General features: G+C 33.9%; 1 protein-coding gene across 5 annotated transcripts in view; it reads right to left on the bottom strand.

Annotated features, from left to right (window-relative positions):
• The window catches only part of GULP1 (GULP PTB domain containing engulfment adaptor 1), a 253,310-nt gene that overhangs the window by 79,104 nt on the left and 147,774 nt on the right, over positions 1–26,432 (bottom strand). For all 5 annotated transcript variants that reach the window (XM_064484972.1, XM_064484971.1, XM_010991800.3 and 2 more), the window contains 2 exons: positions 6,362–6,436; positions 2,139–2,200 (listed from right to left, as the gene is read on the bottom strand). In XM_064484972.1, the coding sequence (XP_064341042.1) occupies positions 2,139–2,200; positions 6,362–6,389 (90 nt within the window). In that variant the 5' untranslated portion in view covers positions 6,390–6,436. The remainder of the gene's footprint in view (positions 1–2,138; positions 2,201–6,361; positions 6,437–26,432) is intronic.

Here is a 26,432-nt window from a genome sequence, read left to right as displayed (position 1 = left end):
AGGCACTTTGGTAAGTCCTGTGAACAATAAAAAATTAATTAATAATTGCTAACATCTATGACTAGTTATTTTATTCCAGATACTACTCTAACTCATCATGTAACACCTTTATGTCTATAACAACTCTAATGAGAAATTACTATTATCCTTATTCACAGATGAATAACCATAGACACAGAAATGTTAATTAACCAAAGACACACAGCTAATAAGTGCTGGAGTCAGGATATAAACCAAGGCAATCTAGTTCTAGAGTCTATATTTTTTTCTGTTGCACTAAGTCACTTCTCGTGGACATGCATTTGGTTTTCAGGTGGCATAAACTCTAACAGAGAAACTTTTCAATAATAACTACTAAACAATCAATTTAAAAAGTGCCACAAAAAAGGGAATTTGGAAAAAAAATAATATTCTTCAAATATTTTTAATGCTACTTGGGTACATATGACATCGCTCAGGAGGCCGTAAGAATGAATGAAACCAACCTGCTCTTCCACATTTTACTGATCTCAGTCTGGTAGCTGTTTCTGCACCCTCTACTTGTGTGGATATCCTACAGTTGTTATGGACCTGTGAATTAGCACAGGCTACTTTTCCGTGTAGACAAGCAGATCTCCACTGTTATATTAACCCAGAGTTAAAGGTAGTTCTAATTGCAATATAATCTTTCAGTCCTTTATAAAACCAATTTTTCAAAATGAGGCACTTCAATCATTTATAAAAATAACTTCTGCTGGTTTCACTTGAAGGATATAATTCTACTATGATAGATAATACTAAAAAAAAATGAGAATGTGCTTTAAAATAATAGTGGCTTTCTAGATTAAAATTTTCTATGAAGATTTCATCTAGTGTATCAACAGCTAACACGAAGAGTATCTGTGGAAGAGATAGATAATATAAACTCACTTTTTTCTCCCTCAGTGAAGTAAACTTTTCATGCTAAATCATGGTAATCAATCCTCATGTTAAGTTTACAGGGAAATTCACAAGTACTGTAGTGATTGCAAGTATGTTAGTTTCACACAGAAAACACTTTTGAGCATTTTTTTTGCTGCAAAGTCAGCAAGAAAACATACAGTTGCTGCACTCCACAAAGCTCACTGCAGAGCCACCATCTGGAAGAACTTCTTCTCAATGGCCTTTTAAATGTTACTTCCTGCTGATTCAGACTCAAACCAGCACTATAGAGGTTCCCTATTAAACACTATTGACTCTCAGTTCAATAAAGTTTTAGAACATTTTTCCTGGAGTAATACCTCATAACTAATCTCTTTATATGCCAGTGTACAGTTTACTAATCCACTGTTCTCTTATAAAAATAATTTTATCATTTTCTATTTTCCCCCATGCCATCTCTGAAGGTCAGTTGCTTAAGTCTCTTATTTTCACTCTGTTATTCCCAAACCCAACTCTTTAATTCACTTTAGTGTCTTCCAAATTTAGATTTCTCTGAAGTCTATTTCAGGTTTAGTACTCACTAATTATAAAATAACACCTTTCTTCAAAGACCCTTTTGTAAATTGCATTCATTCATTTGTCCCGTTTTCCAACAGCAGCAATGAATCAATTCTTGAAGACACAGAGTATATCTATGTCTTTATTTCTCTATTTAAATTTCTTTATTAAATTTCCCTATTAAAATGCAGCCACCTGAACAAAAGATTAAGAAATATGCACTTCTTTCTATGTTGTCTTAATAGTTTAAGTTTTGTTTGTCTCCTTTTTTGGAGGTGGTAACTACACTCATTAAAATTGCAGCATATTTCCACACTAGTTTTTATATTCATCTATGTAATGCAACATTAAGTATTTTTAAGGGAAATAAATGTCAGTTGTTTCATTTCCTATAGGCCTTGATACTGCAAATAATTTTAACAATAGCCAAAATTGTTTGAGGAAAATAAATTTATGACTTAAATAGAACAAAGGACAGTCTTTTCAAAAAAGAATACTTATTTGGAAAGAAAAAATAACTTCCCATATTATGTACTACAAAATTATTTTATTTATGCAATTTTTTTCAGGGATCATCTATGAAGAAATACCAATGCATATGCAATCTTTCTCAGCTCAACCATAAATTAGCAATAATACTAAAACAAAATAAATTTCAAATATCATATAAACTATTTTACCTTTGCATTATAGGGAATGTAGTGTTTTGATAAAGCTTCTGGCGTATGCATCCATGTTTTGTCTGCAATGAAGAATACACAATGTTAAATTAAATCACAGGTTCTAAGGGTGCCATATTCATTCACTACCATTTGTAAGGAGTCTATGGGTAGGAGCACTTCTAATTCTGAGATTCTTTTACTAAACTGAGAAAGAATATCTAGTCATATATAAGAACAATATAACCAGAAAGTAGTTATAGGATTCTTTCCTTAATATAAAATCTTTTCCTTGTAAAAGCTTTCAAATGATAAAACAATCCTGAATGTCTAAAGAATATTAAAAAATAACATCAGTTGGGCTATGAGCAATTATATCAGTTATGTGAATAATTATGTGTTATCTTTCTTTTTTCATTCTATACTCTCATGAATTACAGGTTATTATTCTTAATTCCCTTTTCAATAAATAGTTAACTGCTCTTTACTCATGATTGTTACTATTCTTTAGCATAAAGAATTAACCATGTAGTAAAGGAAAATTTTAACATTAATCTAACAACTTCACTTACAGAAAGATGACATAAATCAATCTACCAAGTTCACTTAAAAATCAATGTAATATTAGAATCATTTTTTAGTCTCAATTTAGAGAAACACTGATTCAGTGTCCACTACCAGGAGTTTCGGACTTAACCTTGACTTAAAAAACCTTAAATGCAGTAATTTAAAAAGTAATTTGAAATTATTACACTAACTAGTGTAAAAAATAATAGAAATAAAAGTAATTAAGAAGATAGAAGGTATTAAAACTAATTTGTATTGTCTATTATTGATAGAAATAGAAAATACATTTTCATTCAATTTCTGAATTTTATTTACATATTCCACATATCTTCCAAAAATAGTTTGTGGAACATATTAGCAGGAAAAAAGAAAAGAGTTAATGTTTATACAAATCAAATTTGTTTTTTTCTTTTTAAAAAACTTCACCTGTCTGCAGTAAAACTTTTCAATATTCAGATATGTTATATCTTAAGAGGAGTTTTGAGACTATTTTATTCCTTGCGGGAATTAAAAAATTTAGAATCAATCTTATAAACAGAATAAAATCAAAGACAAATTTTTTACCATGAAAAATATTAAATAAGTGCATACTAAAAGAAAATATCAGATTACTAACAGATATTTTCAACATTCAGTTCAGAACATTTAAAAGTAATGTTAACAAAAACTAGTTTGATATTCATACGTTCTCAAACTGAGCAAATGTGAAGACAGAGATAATGGCATAGGTTTCTGAAATTTTAATTATTTTAAAACATTTAAAGGAAAAATATAGTAAACATATTTATGAGGTACAATGCAATATTCAAAAGAATTTCTAAGACAAAACATGAGGGATCAATAAAAAATGCTCATGGTGCATTTCAGTGCTATTTCTGACTACTGACATGGATTCGTGACAGCTGTACTTGTGTGAAATATTTTGAGAAGCAATACATTCTAAGCTTCAAAAATCAATACTGACATACTGACACTAACATTAATGTGTAAAACTTTTATTTCTTGTATGGATTTTCATTTTAATTGTAGTCTTCTCTCTATGATTGCTACTGGATAGTAATACAATTCAAGAATAATTTGTACTTAGATGTGGGATATAGTCTTGCTCTTGTATATTAAAATAAATAAATCACAATACTGTACACCAAAACAATAAAAACATCAAAGACTTGCCTTCAGGAAACCTAAAAAGATATCCAATTTCTTTTTTTACCCCTTAACTCAATTCTTCTCATGTCTTCTTTTCTAAGACACACTACATAGCTCAGAAGGATGTAAAGTCTAACTAAAGTCTGAATATGATGGTTCATTCCAGTCCTGAGGCAGAGAGATAATTGCTTTCTCGTGTAAGCCACTATTATTTGAAAACTGATGATACTGCCTTTGTCATAGTCTCATAGTACAGTAACCAAGAAAGAGGGTAGGATATCTAGCTGTTACTGGTGATAGACCAATATAATCACAGTATTAATTACAAAACTAAATAGTGGATAAGCTGCAGTTATTACAACAACAACAAAAACCTACATCCATACATCAAGGGCTGATGGTTTAGCGGTTATTCATCACATAGCTCTGGTATAAGCGGTGCACTTATTAAACCTGAAGGATTTCCCAAATGAGTACTTCATGTCATTCTAATTTATACTTTGGCAAAAGAAAAAACTGACAGAACAAAACTCTTTGTGTTAACTCATATAAATGTGATTGACCCTGAAGAGAGGGTACAGATGATGGTCCCTGGTCACTACATGTACCCACAGAAGATATCAGATATATGGAATGGTGTAGAAACAGGAACATAGACACTCTAGAATGTGTTCCCTTCCTTGAAATTAAACTATTATCACTAACTCAATACTGAACATTCACACAAAAGGAAATGCCACCATTGCAAACTATTTGACAGGTGTCAAACCACTGTGACCACTGGGTCAATAAATCTAGGTATTCAAAATGTATTTAGGGTAATAGTTCATCAAGAAAGATGCAGTAAACTTCATTATTCTTATATCACCAGAGCTTAACATAGTGAAAGCACCTACTTTGAATATATTAAATATAAAATTAAATATTGTCGGATGCATGCATTTGAATAAAATTTTCATAGAAAGGAAAATACTATTAAATCTCATTGAATTTTAAATGCTTTGCACTATGATTATATGTACTAATTAGTGTCAACTGATAAGTTAAAGAATATGAAGTATAATTAGTTGAATTATTTAATCATATTTATTCACTTGCTGTGTTTTACACTTTTTTAACTAAATGATTCTTTTTTGATATAATAAATAGAATGTAAGATTTTAAAAATTCAAAAAGAAAGCTAACATAGAGAAAGAAACTATTAAAATATATTCATTAAAATTTAATCAACGATTATGAGGTTAGATAATTTTTACAGACCTCTTCAAAATAGCCCAAATTGATGCAATTCTAAAGCATTCAGTCTTTTTCAAAACCTATGAGCAACTCTACTAACCATTAAAGCATTTGCATAGAAAGTCAGGGAATTCAAAGAATTGAATACCAGACAAATTACTAATTGGGAGATTTAATAAAAAGAGAAAAAAAATCATGTTTAAGATAATTATCTCTTTTCCTTAGGTTTCTGAGGCCAAAGATGATTTAGTAAGGTTGCCTGTGATAACCAATTGAATACCTATGAAATATGAGATAAGCTTTTACTGATAGAAGACCATCTTGCTTTGTTTAGAGTATAGTACACTGTAGGTTGATGCTAGCTATTGGAAAGATGGCTTGAATTATATATTCTCTAGGGCTATAATTCAGCTCCCAATTGTCAGGATATATAAATTCTCTCATAAAATTCCAGTTTTGCATCTCAAATTAAAATTCAACTAAATAATGCTATTGGTTGAAACTAGAAGCACGGACCCCCAAGAATTTTTCCTTTAACAACCCTACTAAATAAGAGCCCAAAGTGATTGGTGAATTTAAAGTAAAACTTTTGACGTCAAGTTCTAATTTGGAATTAGAGTAAAACATTGATCACTAATTTCCTGATAAAAATATTTAATCATCAGACTTGAAACAATAAGTCAAAAGAAATTTAAAGAGAATGCAGCAAGGCAGGAAATAACAAGTGCTTCTGCTCTTTCAGCTTCCTGATGCTCTAAATCACTCTAATTTTCCTCATGGTTGTGCTCTCACTGTCTTCAAATGAGACAGACATACAATTGACAGTTACTTGCCTTACTATCCAATTCTTGGGACTTCTCAATGAAAACCCACTCCAAGCCCCCTTCAAACAAAGAGTAAATTAGAAATGTGAAGTTTCAACTTTAAAATCATGGGAAGGGGAATTGTAAGCAAATAAAAAAAGAGAAGGTCTAGAAATGTTTTTAAGAAACAAGATAATGTCATTAAAGTGATGAGTTGTGACAGAAGATTTTTATTATTTTATTCAAAATACTTCCATACATCAGAGAATTATTTCTAGATTTTTCGCTAGTAAAGGGAATAAAAAGAAACATTATTTTACTTTTAGTATATGTTTAAAATCAGAAGCAAACTACAGACTGCAATAAATGTCACTTTGCCTTCCTCTTATTGAGAAAAATAAGTAAAATAAAAAAAGATGTCAAGATCTCTGTGTAATTTTCACACTAATATTGAATTGGCTCCCAGGTCCTTTAAATGGGGACACTTACCTTTCTTCCTGCTAAAAGCACGGTTCATGATGAAAATCAGCCAAATAGATGTGCAGTTCAATAGCCCTTTATATCCTATAAAAATAAGAAAAAATTAAAAAATAAAGGAATGTTGACCAACCTCTTTGATGCAAATGCATTTTAATCACAAAGCCTTTTTAAGTTGTTTAAATGTTTACAAACAGTATTCTGAAATGTACTGAAGGACACTGGGTAAGAATAAATATAAGAACTCATAATATTATGAGTGGCACTGCTGATAAAAACAATATATCAAATGAAATTCTTCCAAAGTTCCTTAATTTTCTTGTCTTTCTCTTAATAGATATCTATCACTAATTATATTTACCTATAAATTTTAGAAGAAAGAAAGAAGAGAAACTTCTCCCTGAGCTTGTTGGTAAGAAGTGTGGTAATGTTTTGGGTTATCATTAACAACAGTAGTGGGTAAACACAAGTCTTTTGATTATGACAAGTAGGGGTCATGACCCCCCAATCAGGCTACGCTGAGCAGCACTGTTACCCATGATGCTTCATGTGGCTGCCGCATGTCTGCTGAAATCAAGGCAATGGTACATCTCCCTCCCCTCTCAGACCAAGTCGAAAGCCTTGCATCTCTAAAATCACCTTCAGAATCATTCATCCCTAGTCTTGAAGAAGAGAGTACATTCATAGCCAGATAGCTCTATGGTCCTGTCCTATAGGATCTAAGAAATCCAGTCGCCTTCCCTCATTTCATCCCATCTCCATCTCCTTCAGTTCAGACTGGCAGTGCTGCTGCTGGAGTAGCTGATTAGGTCTGCAGTTCACAAAAATACTAATCTTATAAAAGGACTCTTCGTCCATACCATTGGTGTTCTCTGCTACAAGACTGGCTGAGAATTTTCCAAATCTTTAAGTACTGATTCCATTTTGCTTAACAAATTCATTTCCTTCTCTCATTCCACTATAATATTAGATAGAACCAAGCCACTCCTTCAACATTTTGCTTAGAAATTTCCTCTGCTAAATATCCAATGTCATCGGTCATAAATTCTACCCGCCACAAAACCCCAGACACAAATACAATTCAGCTGAGTTTTTTGCCACTTTATAACAAGGCTCACTTTTTCACTATTGTTCAAAAACACATTCTACTTTTCCGAGACTTTATTAGAATGGCCTTTACCATTTATCTTTCTGCTGACACTCTGTTCATGATTATCTACGCACTCTCTAAGATGGGGCTTTCATCTCCAGCTCTCTGCTTTCCTTTCTGACCTCCCACCAGAACTGCCCTTAGTAGTCCCTTCAAAATAATCTTTGCTTCTTCTAACATGCACTTCAAAACTCTTCTAGCTTCTCCCCATGGTCCAGTTCCAAAGCTGCTTCCACATTTTTAGGTATTTGTTACAGCAGCATCCTATCTCTCAGTAACATCTTTTTCTTGGTCTGCTCAGACTGCCGTAACAATGTACTATAGACTGGGTGGCCTAAAGAACAGAAATTTATTCCTCACAGTTCTAGAGGCTGGAAGTCTGAGAGTCATACTTCAGGGTGTCAGCAAAGTGGTACTCTAGTGAGGACCTTCTTCCTGGCTGTAGACAACCCCCTTCTGTCTGTCTCCTCACATGAGAGAAAGAGAGAGGGTACTCTCGTCTCTTCCTGTTCTCACTAGGACACTAGCCTGATCATTGGGGCCCCACCTTCATGACCTCACCTAAACCTAATTAGATCCCAAAGGCTCTATCTTTAAATATCATCATTTTGGGGATGAGGGCTTCAACATATGAATTTGGAGGGACATAAATATTCAGTCCATAACACTCTCCATAAATCTACACAGCAGTTAAAGCACAGTAGAGAAATTAATCTTTATCATAAGACATTATTGCAGTGAAATTACTGGTATCTCTGTCCTTGCATTTCTACTACTGAATTAAAACAGTTAACTAAGTTATAAAATATTATAACCAGGCACTGTTTTGTAGACTTAGATAATGACACAATAATACCACTCTGTTATTCACCACATACTTTAGTCATCTTCTCATGATATACACTATTAATACAAGATAGGTAGAGAGTACATTCTAAGAATTAGAATACCAAGATAACTATGCCATATATATTAACACTATAATATGGTTTATTTTATATAGTATAAAGGTATTATTATTATTACATAAATAATGATTTAAATTACTTCATTTTCTACAATTAATTTATTCATTTGTTCAGAAACTGTATTGATCACCAGTGCCAGGCACTCTGCAAGATGCCAAGAAATACAGGAAGGACAAAACATGTTCTGTACTCTCTCAAGAGTTACTTTTCACCTAGAACCTAACAGACATGGTTATTAATTGAGCATATCCTGGAGGAATACATGAAGATAAAAAACTAGCAGAAAAGAAACATAATGTATCCAAATGTAAGATTCAACTTCCCTGGGAAAATAAAACAACCAAATACCATGACATCTATTAATCAGAAGATCAAATTCAGTACACCTCTTCATCACTCAAATTTCATCACTTTCAGGTAGGCATTTTCAACAATAGTAGATGGTAAAATACAAAGGCATTTCATACTATATAAATAAAAATATCTATAAAATTAAATATATTGTGTCTTTTAGATTAGTATATATTTAATTTATATAGTATAAACTCTTTGGGGGCACATAGAAAAAAAGAAAAAAAGCTTAGGATAATTGTATAAAGTTCAGTAGGACAAATAAAGAGAGCATTAAAAAAAAAACTATGATTCTATGACTCTAAAACACCACAAGGATTTTTGCCTGCTCACAAAACACACAGATACAAATGTCAATGAATATCAGATAAGTCATTCTTATAATATAAATAAAAAACAGTAATTTCACTTTCCAAACACATTTTTTAACCTATTTATTTGATCCTGTGGCACTCTACATGTCTTCTGCGTAAAACACCTTACTTCCCCTATCTATGCCCACGTATACATAATGCAGTGCATGACATTAAGCATCAGTCTACTTACACTTGTTTAATGTATTAATAATACATGTTTTAATGCACTTTATAGTTGAAACAATAAGATATACATTATCAATTTAACATGTTAATAAGCTCAACTAATTATGCCTATTTTAGTATAAACCTATTTTATTTCAATTTACGACAAAACATAATTCTTTTTAGATAAACTTTTTATAAATGCTTTTTTCAGTGGCTACATACACAGGGATGCATAATTTCCCTATCATCAAACAGTTGTTGTTTCTAAATTTCCAGTAAATATATACAAAGAGAATAACTGACATAAAAAGTATCTTTTATTAGTTTTTCCCATAAAATAGCACCCCAGAGTAAAAAAAAAAAAAAATCACTAGGTCTAAAATACTATTTCGGTTTCTATTTTTTTTTTTAATTAAACATGAAGGGGTTGTAACAATTTACATGGCCACCAGTTATATGTGACAACACTCATTTAACTTCACACTCCCTGGGACTGAATATTGAATATTGTGTGTCTCTCTGAGTATTTGCATGTGCTATATACTTTTTATAACTCTGTTTTTGAAATATAAAACTCTTCAGGATTAACAGTACTATACAGTATTATATGAGAACTTACACTAGTCTCCCCAGTGGCATTTAAAAAAGAGCCATTGTCACTCAATGAATAACCCAAACCTTCCTCAGAAATTTACATTGCCACTTTCCCACGTATTAAATTCAGCTCTACAGAACTATTTGGACACTTCTGCTTCTGTCCAAGATGAAGTAACAGAGGCTATATTTATCTTACCATCTGAAATACCTAAAACATGAGACAAAATGTATGAAACAATGACTGTTAAGACATTAGACATCAGGCAACAAGGGGCAGTGATCCATGAGATGAAAAACAAATACAGTAAGCCCCACGATTCCTGCAGCTTAATGCGCAGAGAAAGCTACCAGACTGTGGTCCAGGGACGTGGCATTTGTCTCACCCCAGCGATCTCCCTGCATTTTGGAGATATAACTGAGAATGTGGTGAAATGAAGATGCCTATTTTGCAGTCCAGGGCACTGAAGAGAGAGCTTCAGAGAGACAATGAAATACACCTGCAGAAAATCCTTCTTGCAGTTGATAATTACCCATGACTGAGGCAATAGCCACCCACAAAGTGTCCATAGCTCACACACAAACCAACAGTGAGGAAGGAAAATTTTGAATTCACAGAACTGCAATTAGATTACTAATAAGAGTCTCAGCCCACTTATCAGTGCGGAAAACTTAAGCTTGGATAAATGCTGCTTTGGCCCCACCTAATAAATCTTAAAAACAAGACCCAAAAGAATTAGACTATTTCCAGGTAACTTCCCTATATCCCAAACTGTGCTCCAAAAGATTTTAAGGACTATAAAGATGATTAGCACCCAACATGGTAAAACTCATAATATCTGGCATCCAATAAAATGTGTGTGTGTGTGTGTGTGTGTGTGTGTGTGTGTGTGTATGTGTATGGTAGTGGTGGGAAAGGACATTCAGACACATTACCTACACTCAAGAAGCTAGGGGACATGTTAAGCAGTTTCTAATTAGACAGAGGAGATACACAAAATGCCCAAATTGAACTTCTAGAAATGAAAACCACAATATACAAAATAAAAAATACAGTATGAGATTAACGGCAGATAAGACATTGCAGAAGAAAAGAGTAGTGAAATTGAAGATACAGTCATAGAAACTATCTAAAATGAATATCAACAGAAAAAGAGTCTAGGAGGCAGGCAGGCAGGAAGAAGGAAGGAAGGAAGGATGAGAAGGACAGAGACAGGGTGTTAGGAAGGATCACTGAATTATGGAAACACTTCAGGCAGTCCAAGAGTTCCTGAAGGAGAGGAGAGGAAGGAGGTGGAAAAATATTTGAAGAAATAAAGGCTGAGAATTTTCCAAAGGATGAAAAATAATAAACCCTGAGATTCAACAAGCTTAAACCCCAAATACAAGAAACAAAAAGAAACACCATGACACATCATAGTCAAATTGCTCAAATTCAAGAACAAAGAGGAAAATCTTAAAAGAAGCCAGAAGAAAAGACATCATGTATAGAGGAACAAAGATTAGGAAGGCAAAAGGCTCATATCCGAAACACTGCAAACTAGAACACAGAGGAGCAACATCTTTAAAATATGAAAAAGACCAAAGCTCAATCAAGAAGAAACAGATAATCTAATTATATGGGGAAATATGAGTGGTTTTCTTCCCTAAGGTCCATTTTGAATTTCTTAATACAGCATCATTATATCTATTTTTGCTTTTATCTTTCTTAAGGATCCAGAGGCGAGATCCTATATTACATATTTATAAGATATTATAAATATCATTAAGCAATCTTATTAATTCTTTGATATCTATAGTAAGTCTGGCTATGTTCAAAAATACAAATGGAATATTTAAACATGATCAAGAAAAATTCAAAATTCATAATTTATTCATAATTTATTGAAACATTATCACTCTAAGTTTAAAGCAAATTAGGAAGAGTTTTAAATCTCTGAATAAAATTTTTAAAATACATTATAAACATTAAAGGTAGATGTCATTAGGTGAATTATTTTAATCCCAAATTTTATTTAAAAGTTAGTAACCACATTAACAAAACACCATGAGGATAGCTGGTATTTATTTACTCTATAAATAATTTATAGAGTTCGTATGCCTAATTTTGAAAGAAGCTGAAGTCAACAATCATTTTTTAAAATAAATCCAGCATATCCAATTTTGATAACTAATTTACCAAAGGAAATCCACAGATATTCATAAACCAGTTCAGAAGTTAACAGTGGCTTTTTAATGAATGGCAGTTTCCTGCTTTGCAACCTGCTGCCCAAGCTCTTATTTTAAATAATTAAATCATACTGTTATGACTAAGGAAGCTCTGGTATGGTATGAATATTAAAAGCTGTAAAGCAGCTGGGTCTGAATCTCATTTTTATCCTTATGAGTGCATTTAATATCAAATTTTCCTGGAATTCTTTCAAGGTTCAAAGAAAAAAAACTCTCAAAATTGATTAAAACGTGGTTCACATTAATATATGTCATAAATCACTTTAAAATCCTGTTGTGCACTAAGAGATCAGAGATGATGCTAAAATAATGAAATCTAATCATTAGGTTTAGCACTATGTAGGATGGTAAACTAGTGAAGTTAAAAAAAAATAAAATTGCTTCTCCTGTGAATGCATATAAGATGTATTTTTTTACTCTCAAATCTTCCGTGTGCTTTTTTGAATATGTAGTTCAGGAAGGTAATCATGAGAGAATGTCAGACAGTTTTGGATCCTGCATTAACTCCACGTTGCTAAACACTCTGAAGTAGTTGCTAACAATTGGAACTTCATTACTTGCAACAGTTAACAAAACTTCCAAAATCCTCCTGGGAGAACTCAGCTCATTTTTGACACTCTTCTGGATCTAATTAGTGTCTATTGTAAAGGTTCTCTGCTTAAATCTCCTAATTATAAGGCATCTTATAATATTCTTCCTTGTATTTTAGGACTGTAATTTGCAAAGGGACCTTTGATTTTGTAGGTCAATACTAAGTGTAGCCAAGAAAACTAAACCAGTACACAAGCTGAGACAAATTTCACAGGAGGGGAAGTCACATGATATGTGTTTAAGAGGCTATACATTTATAAGAAATAGCAACACTGGTGTTTTCTGAAATTCCCTAACTTGGGATATAAATGCTTATCATCATTTTTCTTTGTTTAAAATAATATTGACCGTATCTCTTTACACTAAAAAAATTCTTTGCTTTCCAATAGATACATTTTGAGATCATATTATTTGACAAGCATTTTAATGGAGAAGTAAAAGTAGGTAGGATGTGGTTCCTGCTTTCAGATACCTTCCAATCTTTGAGAGGTAGGGGAGGATGGGTATGGGGCTCTGGAGACAGAGACAAGCACATAAAAGAGGTAGATACCATTGAAAGTGAGAGAATGAAGCGTAGAATGGCTGCTTTGTTCTCAGGGGAGGCTTCCAAGCGCATGTGAATAGTCTCCTCCCAAATAGGTAACGACTAAAGGTGGGAGGAGGAAAGAAGGTTTCAGGCAAAAGCACAGAGGCTGTGCGGTGCATGTTGATGACGGCATGGGGCTTGGAGCCAAAGTGCTAGTCGCCTTTTGGGGCCACCCTGGCCCTCCCCAAGGCTCTCATCTAGACTATTCTGCAACAGCCTTGACTAGGAGCTGGAGGAGGGCTAAGGAGAGCTTTGACACTTGGTAACGTAGCCAACTCTTCAGCATGGCTTATATACAATAAAACCTTAACATACAAGGTCCAGAAATGCCAGGTCTCTGGAACAAAATGAAAAGAGCTTGAATTTCCTCCAATGCCCAGAGTGAGGTCAAAATAAAGGCTACATACAATGAATCAAAAAGAAAAACAGGCTTCTAGAGCATATCCCTAATGACAACGAAAGCTACACAATTTGAACAACTTTATCCTGACCATAACATTTTCTACTGTAAGAGGATTTGAATGAAGTATGTTTAAAAGTCTTCTCCAGAGCTGTAGAGCCTCTCAGTGTTGTGCAGTATGTGGGCAATAATTATGGCAATGTTGGGATAGCAGAAAACTCCGTGCAGGGACTGAGTATCAATCAGCCTGGAGGTGGTGCCACCACTCGGTCCCTCCCGGATAAGGATAACAGCGCTCCTTTTGGTGCCCTTACAACCAAAGAAAGCTCCAGGGAAGGAGCTGTAGTGGAAATCTCAAACTGAGCAACCCCTGGGGCATGATGAGGATCCCAGTATACTTCCATGAGTGTCTATAAAATTCTGAGCTAAACTTTGGCAGGCTTGGCCCAGAATCTTTCAATAATTAGATACTGAGATTTTTCATGAAAACTTCACCCAATGATCAATGAACTATTTTCCTCCCTGGGTTTTCTTCATTACCTTATGTTCTTAATGGGAAGTCAGCTACCTTCTCTAAAATGAGATAATCACAAAAATAAATAAATTATGCTAAGAGAAATGTTTTAAAAGACAAATAAAACTCTATGTATTGAAACAAACATTATTTACAATGGAACACACATGACTCTTTTCATACGTGGATCTAAAAGTAACCTAGGTTTAGCTTCATTTTGAACCCTAGATTTTGAACTTCTTTGTAGAAGTCCTACTCAGTATTCCACCCCACCCCTTTTTTAAAATCACAACAATTCACTGTCTTTCCTCTTTATTTTGATTATACCCAAAAGGACTGTATCTTTTTAGGCCTGCTGTTTTCATCATTTCACTAAACACTTTGATATCCCATATCCTAACCGTGAGTGAGTACTTTGGGATCCAATTACTGAGGTAACATTATCTTTGGTAAAACTGTTTGAATTCCTTTGGAAGACTAGAATAAAACAGCTTGACTGCTCAATTAATGCTATTACAGTCTAGGACTCAAGACATTATGGATTTTAAGACCAGAATTTGTAAAATGTATGTTGTTTTAAGATTCAGTTATCTCTACAAAGAAACAACATAAAATTTGTTACTTCAGTTTCAAGTTTTCTGCCTTTTATTAGGGTATTTCCCTTGAAAGGATATTTTCATTTAAATGTCTTGCTTTAATGTGATCGGTTTTTAGATTGGTATTTTGTACGGTAAGCAGTTTTTATCTTTACATTAAATTCTAACAATCAGTAATTATAAATGTGCATGGATTTATCATTTTTAATTATTTTATACAGGTTTAAGCCAGTTTTGTTTAAGACACAAAAGAGAGTGAAAGAGAAAGATTATTTCTTTTATTAGCTCTTAAAGCAGCCCTCAGAAGAAACGTCTCATGTCTTTATACTTGATATCCAGAGCATCTCACAATGGGCTTCATTGGGAGGAAATTGATGGGCAGGAAATCGAATCCTCCAAAAACACAGTCTCCTTATATTTCCACTGGAAAATCTTGCTGTCCTTACTGTTAGAGACGCTGCTGTTACTCTCAGAGGCACCACATGTGTCTACAGGCAATACTGCTCCGTCAGAGTTAACAATGCCTCCTGCCTCTGCTACTACAATCGAAACTTCCTATTTTTAACTTGAGTGGGACTATGGTAACCTTAAATCTGCTGGCTTTCTTCCTATGGGCTTTCTACAAGTCTTTCTCATCTAGCTGCCAAAACATTTCTCCTCAGAAATCTCTGACTTCATCACCATCCTGACAATGCTGAACTTCACCCTTGCCCTGTGATCCTGGAAAATGACAAAGGTTAAAGAAATCCCTCACCCCTTTGTGTTCTGGAAAGGGCTTGCTGCAAAGACCCACACTTCCCCACAAGACTTAGATAAGATTCAGGGCCCTCTTATTTACCCACGACAAGGCCAGACTTATACCCTCTAAATTTCCAACCTTTGCTTCATTAGTGATTAGCTGAACTGTTGGTGCCACCGACCAATTTGGACAAAATACCTACTACCTTGATTTGACCAAACTTTATCTAAGCATCTCTACTTCCCCAGGCTCCTGAACTTTGACCTACCTTCAAGCCTAGCAGCCTCAACCTTTCCTTCACAGTCTTTCCTAAGAAAAGTCTGACCTCAGAGTAGAACATTCTCTGGTCAACTGTCCCTAATCACACCATCCTCACTCATTCTACCTTCTCACTCACATCCCAACCTTTCTAGCCTTGCTTACTCCTCCTTGTACAAGAAAAGCCCTTTTCTGCCCAGCCTTTGAGACACCTGGCTTGCAGATCTTCTGCTTGGCACATTCTCCCTACTGCAATCAACCCCTCCCCCTTATTGTGGTAATCTTTTCAAATAAGGTAGGTCTCTTCTTACCTAAATCCAGATTTAATTTTTATTTGACATTCCACTGGATCATATTTAGAAAGACTTCTGGCAACAACCTCAACCTACTTCACTGAATTACTTTGCAAATTTGCCTTTGAATAGATGCATCCTTTCCTTATGAACTAGATGCTATGTGACTAACTACTATATATAAAATAAACAGCAAGGTCCTACTGTATAGCCTATAATGAGAAAGAATATATATATATATATAACTGAATCACTATGCTGTACACCAGAAATTAACACAACATTGTAAACTAAATATACTTCAATAAAAAATAGATCTAGTAAATATCTGTTTAATTGCAAAGTGAAAGAACAAATTACGTTTTCTAAAACAATATACATTTTATTGTAATACAAACACATGTCTTACGTCCCAAGATCTGTTGAAAATGTATAACAGTAAAAAAGTCTTGAATTAATTTGAAGATATTTTTGGTTAGGAAATTCTCTAAGATTGTTCAGTAATCCAGTTAACAAGTTATTATTCTCTTACCTTATTACACATATGCACAGAATTATGACAAATTACGGAAATAAAGACAATGCACTTAATACAAGAAAACATTTTAAACAAGCCTATAATGATAATAGTCATGATCATTCTCTGTTATAAAAAAGTGTTTCCTGTGTTGGAAGAGAGAAATCTACTGAAATAATATATAAATTAGTGGATAATTTGATAAACTATAATAATTTGCTGAAACTATAAATTAGCAAATAATTTGATAAAGCCATGTATATTTTTAGAGTAAAGTCAAGCAAATGCTGATTGTTCCAACATCAAAAGTGAAGAAAAAATTTACTATAATAAGGCCAATTTCTTGATCTAGGTTAAACTTTTCATAGAAACAAAATTCTAAGAAGAGAAGGAAATGAAGACAGTATCTACCTAAGGACAGAGAAGGAAATACTTGTAAACGAGAAAGGAATAAAAAGTCATTAATACGTGAACCAAATGGAAAATAGTGTGAAAACTTAATGGCTAAAATCATAAAAAGCCACAAAAATGGGACTAAATTGCAGAATGGGTAAAATTTATAAATTAATTGCTGAGTGCAAAGATTACATGGAGACATGCTCCTTTACTCTTACAAAAAAGAGTCAAGATATATTTAAAAAAAATAAGAGATTTAGAGAATAGAAATAAAAGTACCCAAGTCTAGATATTGTAAATACCATAGAGAGAGAAAAATAAAGAGAGCAAGATATAGTTGAAACAATTATGAAGTGAATTTTCACAGAATTAAAACAGATTATGAAAAATGTCAAATTGAAAGTTTCAGACTTAGACAAGTCATAGTAAAATTTACAATAGTAAGTGCAAAAGACAATAGACAATAATTGCAGGCAGAAACAGATCGCCTAAATAGTAGCAGGAACTAAATTAATGATAAACTTCCTAACAGTAAAACAGGTGCAAAAAGACAAGCAAGCAATATTTCCAACATATTGTGGGAAAAAAAAATTGAACTATGACTGTTATATGGAGTAACTACAATATACAGTGTGAGGGAGTAACAACTACATTGAAAACAAACAATGCCTCAGAATTGTTATAACTGAAAAAGGACTTTTTTTAGTTTAAAAAAGGTCCTAAAATACTCATTTTGGCCTAGAGCAAGAAAAGAATTTCTTGAAAAAATATGCAAATAGAAATATGTGATTACATCATAATTAAAGATTTCATTTCAGAAAAGGTAACCACAGAAGATGTAATAGACAAATGACAAATTTGACAAAAAAGTTCTCTCTCTAAATTTGATAGTAAATAATATTTAAAATATACAAAGACTTCCCTAAAAATCAGTTTTAAAGTCAGTGACCTCCCCCAAAAACGGACAAATGATAAAGACTGTCACTTTACAGAACAACCCAAAAAGCTAAGAAGCATACAGATGCTCAAACTTATTAGTAATCATGAAAAGGAAAATTTAAACCATATCACTTTATATTAATTTGACTGGAAAAATTAGAAAATTGTATAATGCCAAGTATTGGTGATGTCGTGAAGTTATAACAATGGTTCTCACATTCACATGTTTGTTAGATTCACTTGGGAAGACTAAAAACTATTAGATGTCAAAGATTCACTCTGTCTATTTCCATCTAAATATAAAGTCCTGACTTCAACATCTTAAAAGAACCCTCCAGGTCATTCTAACATGAAAGCAGAGCTGAGGAGAACTAGGACACAGTAACCTTCAGGCAGTATTGGTGACAATTTATAAATAGCATGGCTCATTTGAAGAACAATCGATAGCACTTAAACTAATTTAATGTTCATATACTGTAAGACTCAGAAACGGTTCGTGAGTATTCATGCCAAAGGAATTCTCACAGATCTACAAGGGACTTCTGTGAGAAATCTCATTCATGTTGGTGGTGTAAGGAGCTAGAGGCAATCTGGCTGTCTATCACCAGCAGAAGAGACAGGCGAGAAGTGGTAAATCACGGAGAACTACGTAGAATGATCAATTGAAAACAATGATTTAAGTGTGCACTTGACAACATGAATGGTTCTTAGAAACAATGCTGACTGCAACAAATAAGGTGAACCAGATAACCCCCCAATTAAACACTGCTTATATATAAAACAATACCAATTTTAAAAAAGAGTAAGTACAAACAAAAAATATGTCCATGAAACAACAGAGTGTGGTGAAGAAGGGGGAAGGGGTAAAGAATGGGCATAAAAGAGACTAAACAAGAGGAAAGATGGTGACTTTGAACAGTCCTAAGCAGTACGATTATTTCAATGCTTAGTACCTGCGAACAATACAGAACTCTTGGTACAAGGCTGGCACTCTCTTGCCATTCTTTATTCTGTCACCCAGTCGTACACTTAATGGGGTAGTCAGAGTCTCTGCCCTTCAGCATGGGAAAACACAGAAGCTCATTTGAGATGGGAAAACCATACCTTCCATACAAAGGAGGCATCCACACTGGGTCCCCCTGACTACTCAGTGCTCCTTTTATTTACTGTCCTTTGATACCTCTTAGCAGCTGTTGCAAGTATTTCCTACCTGTGTCAAGTCATGTGCTAGGAGATAACTTTGCCTCCAACTTTACCAAGTTGATGTCAGCCCGTTCATATTCCCTCATTTGTTTCTATCTCCACTAGTGAATTAGGCGGTGGGGATTACCACTTTAAGCCTGAAATTCAAATACTCAATCATTAATGGCTGCCTGTTCTCTTCACCTTCTAACTCAGAGGAGCAGGAACAGCGTCCCACTTCCTACCCTTGTGCTCTCTGTTCTAGTTTAAATCCAGTTCTTTCCAACTCCTGAGAATCAGCACCATTAGCATCCTCTCTCTGCCTCTTGAAAATCATTAGTGATAGATTTCTCTTTTAATTTTAGCCACAAAGTTCTTCAAATTTGGGCTACTTTTCTCACTGTGTCATGTCCTCAGACCCTTTGCAATTTTTTTTTATTTATATTTCAAAGAGAGCTGACCAGTCTAATTGATGGCTAGATACTGAGAGTAAGAGAAAGAGAATTCAAGGACAATGACGACTTTCTTTTTGCCTTTTCAGCTGAGTAAATCATAGTACCATTTATTGAGAAGAGGACACTTGGGGAAAGCAAAGTTTGGGAGGTGGAATGCAAGACTTCTGTTTCACACATGTTAGTTCTGAGATACCTACTAGACATCCAAGAAGAGATGTGGAGTGAATGGTTAGATATAGTAGTCTGGGACCAGCAGGCAGGGTAGAAGTAGAAATATAACTCGTGAGGTAACCAGTTTACAGACAATAAGGTCAGTTAGGAAATGGATATAAATAGAGAAATGATCATTGAGCCCAAAGGCATGCCAAATTTTACAAATTAGGCAAAATAAGTAGATTAAATTGGGAGATGGTTAAGGAACAGTCACTGAAGTCAAATGAAAACCAAAACTGCGCAGTTCTGGCATCCAAAGGAAGAACATTTTCATTAAGAGAAGATTAAATAATACTGACATGTCTATAAAGGGAGAGCGTGACAAATGGCTATCAGTTTCACAACATGGAGATTTTCGGTGACTTTTGCATTGTAGTTTCAGGACTGAAGGGGCTAAGACAGTTTGATTGGTATTGGTTCATGAGAACAAGAAGTGAGGAAGTAGAGAAAGAAAATGGAGATATCTTTCTTTGGAAGCAAGAAATAAAGCAAGGCTTAAGGGTGACATGAACTCAAGGAATAGATGTTTGTTGGGTATTATTGCATGTGCATTTAGGCTGACGGGAAAACAACTTTAACAGGAGAAAACTGATGACACAGAAAAGAGAAAGGTGATGCAGGAACAAATTCCTTAAATAGGCATAAAAGGATATGATCAAATCCACAAGTGGAGTGACTGTCCTTAGATAAAAGGAGAGGCAGTTCATTCAACAGAAGGGAAGGCTGAATCACCGGAACATTTAAAAATACTTGGTAGCTCAGTAGATCCGGTGATGAGAAAAAATGGAATTTCTCTTCTGATTTCATGTATTTTATCAGTTCAGTTAAATAGAAGGTCATTAGCTCTGAGTGAGGAAGATGAAGGGATGGAAGGGTTAAAGAAGAGAAAAGAAAAGGCAGGATCAGTAAACAGTCATCTTACATAGAAGAGCAAATTGAAGAGGCAAGGCAGTAGAAATTCTGGGCAATTTTAATGACCTGATGAGGGCTGCAATTTAAAGTCAGACTAATCAACACAGTCATATGAGTTTGTGTGTGCATATGTGTGTGTTCCAGCCATAGGACCTACTTAAGTGTAGACGAGTACATAGTCAATCAACAGGAGTTGGGATTTTTTTCCTGGCAAGTGAAACAGGGAGAAAAGGGGCAAAAGTGTCTTGGTAAATTATATTACACATATGGAAACAAGAGCTGCCTCTGAAATTAATCCTGCCTTTGCTATTACATCAAACAACTTTTTCCTCTTCTTTTATATCCCTTTATTTTAATTAATGTAAATATTCAGTTATATTTTTTTAGAAATATTTTTAAATTATCATAGTGGGAAAACTTGTTCACAATTTAATAACCAAAGGGGAAAATATACACACACGTACAGCCTCAGACATTATGTTTGTCATATTAGTAATACGTTCACACCTCAAGATTTCCTTGAAGTTTCTCTTTCAGGGCTGCACAGGTAAGAGGCAGATGCACTTTAGTATCCCTAAGCTTAATGTGGATTTCAACACCAATGTAGGTCAGTGTCTAAAATGACTGATTTTCTTTATACATTAGTACCATCAGCTTTCAGTTTTGGAATTCCCCATCCTTTTCACCAGTAAGCCCCCTTGCCCAGTTTCAGTTAGCTTTTTTTTGACTCTGCTCTACCAGCAGGAGTGAGCAGATTTGGGCTGAGGAACTGGAGTCCAGTAGCATCTGCAGCTACAGAGAGAAAGGAGAGAAGTGCCGGGGGCACTCAGGCATTTGCAGCTATGAACACTAAAACTCACATTTCTCGTCTGGAAGATCTTTTCCTCCTGAAAATCTGGAAACCTTGATCTAGCTCTTTTCATACTTCTGGGCTCCATTCCACTCAGACTAGACACCAAATGGAGTGGTATCAGAGTAACTAAGAGTGATGCTTTCCTTTGAGCAAGTTATTCAAAGCCAACAATCCAAACTCCATATGGCCCTTGTTCTGTGCTTTGGAATATGTCAATAATTGTTATTGTTTAGCCTTTGCTGACTGCAAACCAGGAACACTCAGAACTCCCAGTACCCTGGGATTTGGGATTAATATTTATATCTTTGCTCAACTCCAGTTTTGTTTTCAAAGTCTTAAGAGACAGAGGTATTCAGTCACATCTTCCAACTTATATAGATACTGATTCCTATAATAACACATATCAAATGATATAAAAATATTCTTATAAACATTTCTTAAAAGGGTTAAAGGTAGTAGAAAAACAGAATACTTTTTAGTGTAAAATAATTTTATAGAGAAATAATAATTTTAACATTTATAAGTATTTACATTTCTAAATATGTCAATATTGAATTCCTCCCATTTATTAGCATCTTGTATACGTGTACTCACATACAGAATTAAAAGAATTCTCAATATTTTGTGAATTGTCTAATTTTAATACATAAACAGATATTTGTTATAAATAAATGGAAGACAAAAGTGAGTAATTCTATCTTGTGTAAAATCACATCTTTGGACAGATAGGGCCATTCAACTTTTTACTATTTCACAGACAATCTTCCACAAAGGTATATGCGATATTTTCGTTGTGTTACTGAACCGTTTAATTCTGTAAACTAATATTCTTAAAGATATACTTACTGCTTTTGAAATATGCCACACCATTATAGTGATAAAATATTAACAGTCTATCTATAGAAACAAAAATACAAAAAATAGCATGGTGGATTACTTTGGACCAGTGTTTCTCATGGAGCGGGGAGGGTGGGAAGACAACACCCATTGTCAGCAGTGGGGACAGGGAAGGGGACACAGCGTTTGTAGTTTTGAAAAAACACGTAACAGTATATGTATTATTTTTATAACAGAAGATACAAGAAAGAAGCTCTATAAAAAGCTTGGTTGCTGAGTACTACACAAGATAAAAGGAGAAAATATTTTAAGTTAGGTTAGGTTTGAAAAGCTTATGTTAGGAAAAAACAGTTTTTTCATAATTCTTGGTATTTTTAATATCTAACAAGGAGACTTAAGCCATGTGATGTGAGTCCATCCTGTTTTGCATTTTTGTATCGCATAACTGAGGTCAGGCACAACCTGGTGGGCTGGCTCTGCCCTCAGGCCAGCGACCTGCAGGTGAAAAGCCTCCTCATTTTGTGGTTTCTCTGCAGAAACACATACTTGCTTCTGGATCTGGTGCTTGCTTTCATTTCATTATTCTTAACACATAAAAAGAGGAGTCACAAAAGCATAAGCTTCAGATTTTGTGACAAGCAGACAGAGAAGAAAGAAATCTGTTTGGGAATAACAAGACTGGTTTGTCCTGAGCTGCCTTTTATTTAGAAAGCTAAGTATGCGTATTAGAATATACGAAATACTGTAGTGGGTATACTTTTTACTGATGCAAAATTATAAAAATACTCCAATAATTATAAAATAATCACCTTAAGTCTACACATTTTTATTTTTAAAATTTTACTTCATCTGTTAGAGAAATATTGCATTCTCAACATAATATTTAAAAGCATAAATTGAGGTCCATGTACCTTTGCTTTTAGATTGAAACTTTAATTTACTGTATGACATACATTTCTATCATGCATTGAAGCCAAGTGCTTCAATGGATTTGAAATACCTGGATGCAATTCAAAATGTAGTCCTCTTTCTCCTAGTATTCCCAGCAGGCATATCAAGATAAAAGTAAACTGAGAAAAGATAAGATGTACATTTCCCAGTGACCTTCTTTACAAAGTGAAGAGCAAAGAACACTTTACAAACATGGTGTTTTCAGTTATGGCATTAATATTGAGAATAATATTAATACTGAATATAAGAAGCCTAAATTAAAATAAGCACTTTTTAAAAAAATTATGGGAATACTAGCAAAGGGCAAGCACAATCTAAGTGCTGGAACTTATCCATTTAACTCATATAACAGAATCATAAGCAGATAATCATTACTTCATGATAAAAACGCAGTATTGTACCATTACAAAGAAGTCCTGTCTTGGTTGAGGTGAAATCAAAATGTTCTTTTAAAGAGAAACAAATCTGGAGCTTTCTCATGTTTCCCAGTGCTTTTTTTTTAAAATTTCTATTAACATTCTGTTCTCATAATGCAAACCGTATGTGACAACACGCAGCCCGGCTCATTCCTTTAACATTACACAAATGTGCTCACTCAGCAGTCTAACAAAAGTGACTGAATTCTTGTGAATGTCTTTGATCATTTCTATGCCAACATGGGCCAGGTAAAGTAAAACAACAATGTGTCTTTCCTCTGCAACGTATCATGCTTTTTAGATCATAAACTGTCAGAAAAAAATCAGTAGAAAACTAGTTTTTTAAAAAAATTTAATCCAGAAATCATCAATGAAAATCTAATGGTAATAGCTAAGAGACCAGTGCTGCTTTGGTTTTAAGCTGAAGAGTCACTGTATTTTGCAGATGAAATGAGCGCATATACTCATTTACTAATTCACTACAAGGTAAAGGTTATACCTCTTATTTGCTTGGGAAAAATCAGGAACCAAGAGGGGGAAACGTTGCTGAAGCTTAATGATTTTCATCTGCGAGACAGATGGTGCTTCAGACTGCACTGGAAACCTTTTTGAATAGTATAGGTGGAGCTCTTGAAATTTGGAGGAATCTTACCCTTGCTTCTGCTGGGTTCCCTGATTTCGGCTATGGAAGAACAAGTTCTTCTGAAAATTTAGTAAGTCCAACTATACCTACTGAGCAGAAAACACCTTTGGCTTAGAAAAGAAATCTCGTGTCCTAATACCTTCTATTTCTTTTATATGAAGTAAGACATTCTAAATTGAAGAGAGTTAAAACAATAGTAATTCACCTTAGACTACAGATGCACAGATTTCTGCACTTGAGGAGAAATATATACTTGCATATACATATATAGTATGCATATATTTATGGAGTGATTATACAAACTACTTTTTTAATACTGAAGAGTCACTACAAAATTTGTGCAGTCAACTTGTTTCCTCCATCTAGTTATTCTAGGTCACTATTATTCCTCTAATTCAAAATACTGATTTGAAATGAATCAAAAATATAACTGTGTGTGTAACTTTACTGTATTATATGTACATATTTAATGATTGAATATACTTATCATAAACCAATAAACAATTGCATATTTTAAATATGAAGATTAAAAAACAGTAATTATACAACAAATAAATGTGCCTATGAAAGTTCCTACTTTATCCATTAAAACCAGAATTTCTTAAAAAACGAATTATTTTTGTCATTCTGTAAATTCTAAATCACCTGGCACGATGCCAGCAATAAAGTGCAGGGACACTACAACAGCTTTTTTAATGGTGTTGATGATAATGTGATACATATTTTCAGTGTTTTCTTCATAGCATATACATTATTAATGTTATTTAGGAAATCATCAATTTGCATGTATTAATATGTAAACCATACATATTGCAACGTTGGTTAGATTTAGAGAAATTGAATTAGGTGAAATCTAAATGTACATGATTACAAAAGAAGGAAAGAAAAGTGAATCAGAGACAAGAACAACTTTCTAAATATCTGAATGAATAAAAAAAAAAGAAACTGTATAAAGACCACCTAAACTACTTCTATATTCTACTTCCTTTAAAGTTCAAGCAAAACTAATTTCTCACTGAATTTGCCAATAATGTGGCAATAATTCATTTTGGTTATAGTCTTGTATAACTCTTCCAATGCGTTATTTCCAGGCATGATTCCAAGACACCGAATCCTAGAGTAGCAATGGGAATTGCTTTGCAATCCTTCACATTAGCAGAAATGTATTCTCATCTGGAATATCTATAGCAGAAATATCCACTTAAATTTTCCAGCTTTATCGTTGTGCTGCATACCCTATGCTGCACACACCAATTCATGGAAGCAATCGCATCTCACAATGCTCCTGCCATCTGTATTCTCATACTGTTATATGCGGAGGTCCATAATGCTGTTACTAGAAGTATATTTACTACCCAGTTAGTATTCATTCCACACAATTTCTTTAGTGAGAAAAACACATAGATGTACTGGGGATGCAGGTCAAAGCTGAGAATCATAGAGATTCAATGGGGGGAGGAGAGAAAATCAAAGAAAACTTATGGACGAAGGAAGAAGAAAAAAATAGTGAAACAAATTTAGGTTAGCTTTACTACATGACAAGACGAAAGCAGAGTGACTCTAGGGCTAACATATTTTTGCAAGATAAATATTCTGTTTCTCTGCAAGGCTGGGGAACACACTACATTTAAGAATACTGTGTGATTCACCAAACATCTACTGTGTGCCTGTTGTGTGTCAAGCTCTGGATGTCTCAGTGGTTTCACGTATTTTCTCATTTAATACACCCATTCTCTGAAGTAGATAATACTGTTTACAGGTGGAGATACAGAGGTCCATGGAGGTTTTCAATATTCCCCAGATCAAACAGCTGGTAGGAGACACAGTAAATATCTTACCCCTGCGTCTTCTTAGCAAGTTCAGGAGACTTTTACACTATATTACAAATACCATCAAATACCCCTTTGTTTGGAAGGTAGACAGGAGATAAATTTCTTATGTTAAATATTTGGCTTTTTAAATTTATTTATTTTTAA

Source organism: Camelus dromedarius, chromosome 4, assembly GCF_036321535.1.
Source record: "Camelus dromedarius isolate mCamDro1 chromosome 4, mCamDro1.pat, whole genome shotgun sequence".
NCBI classification, from domain to species: domain Eukaryota; kingdom Metazoa; phylum Chordata; class Mammalia; order Artiodactyla; family Camelidae; genus Camelus; species Camelus dromedarius.
This window is presented reverse-complemented; position numbering and strand designations above follow the sequence as displayed.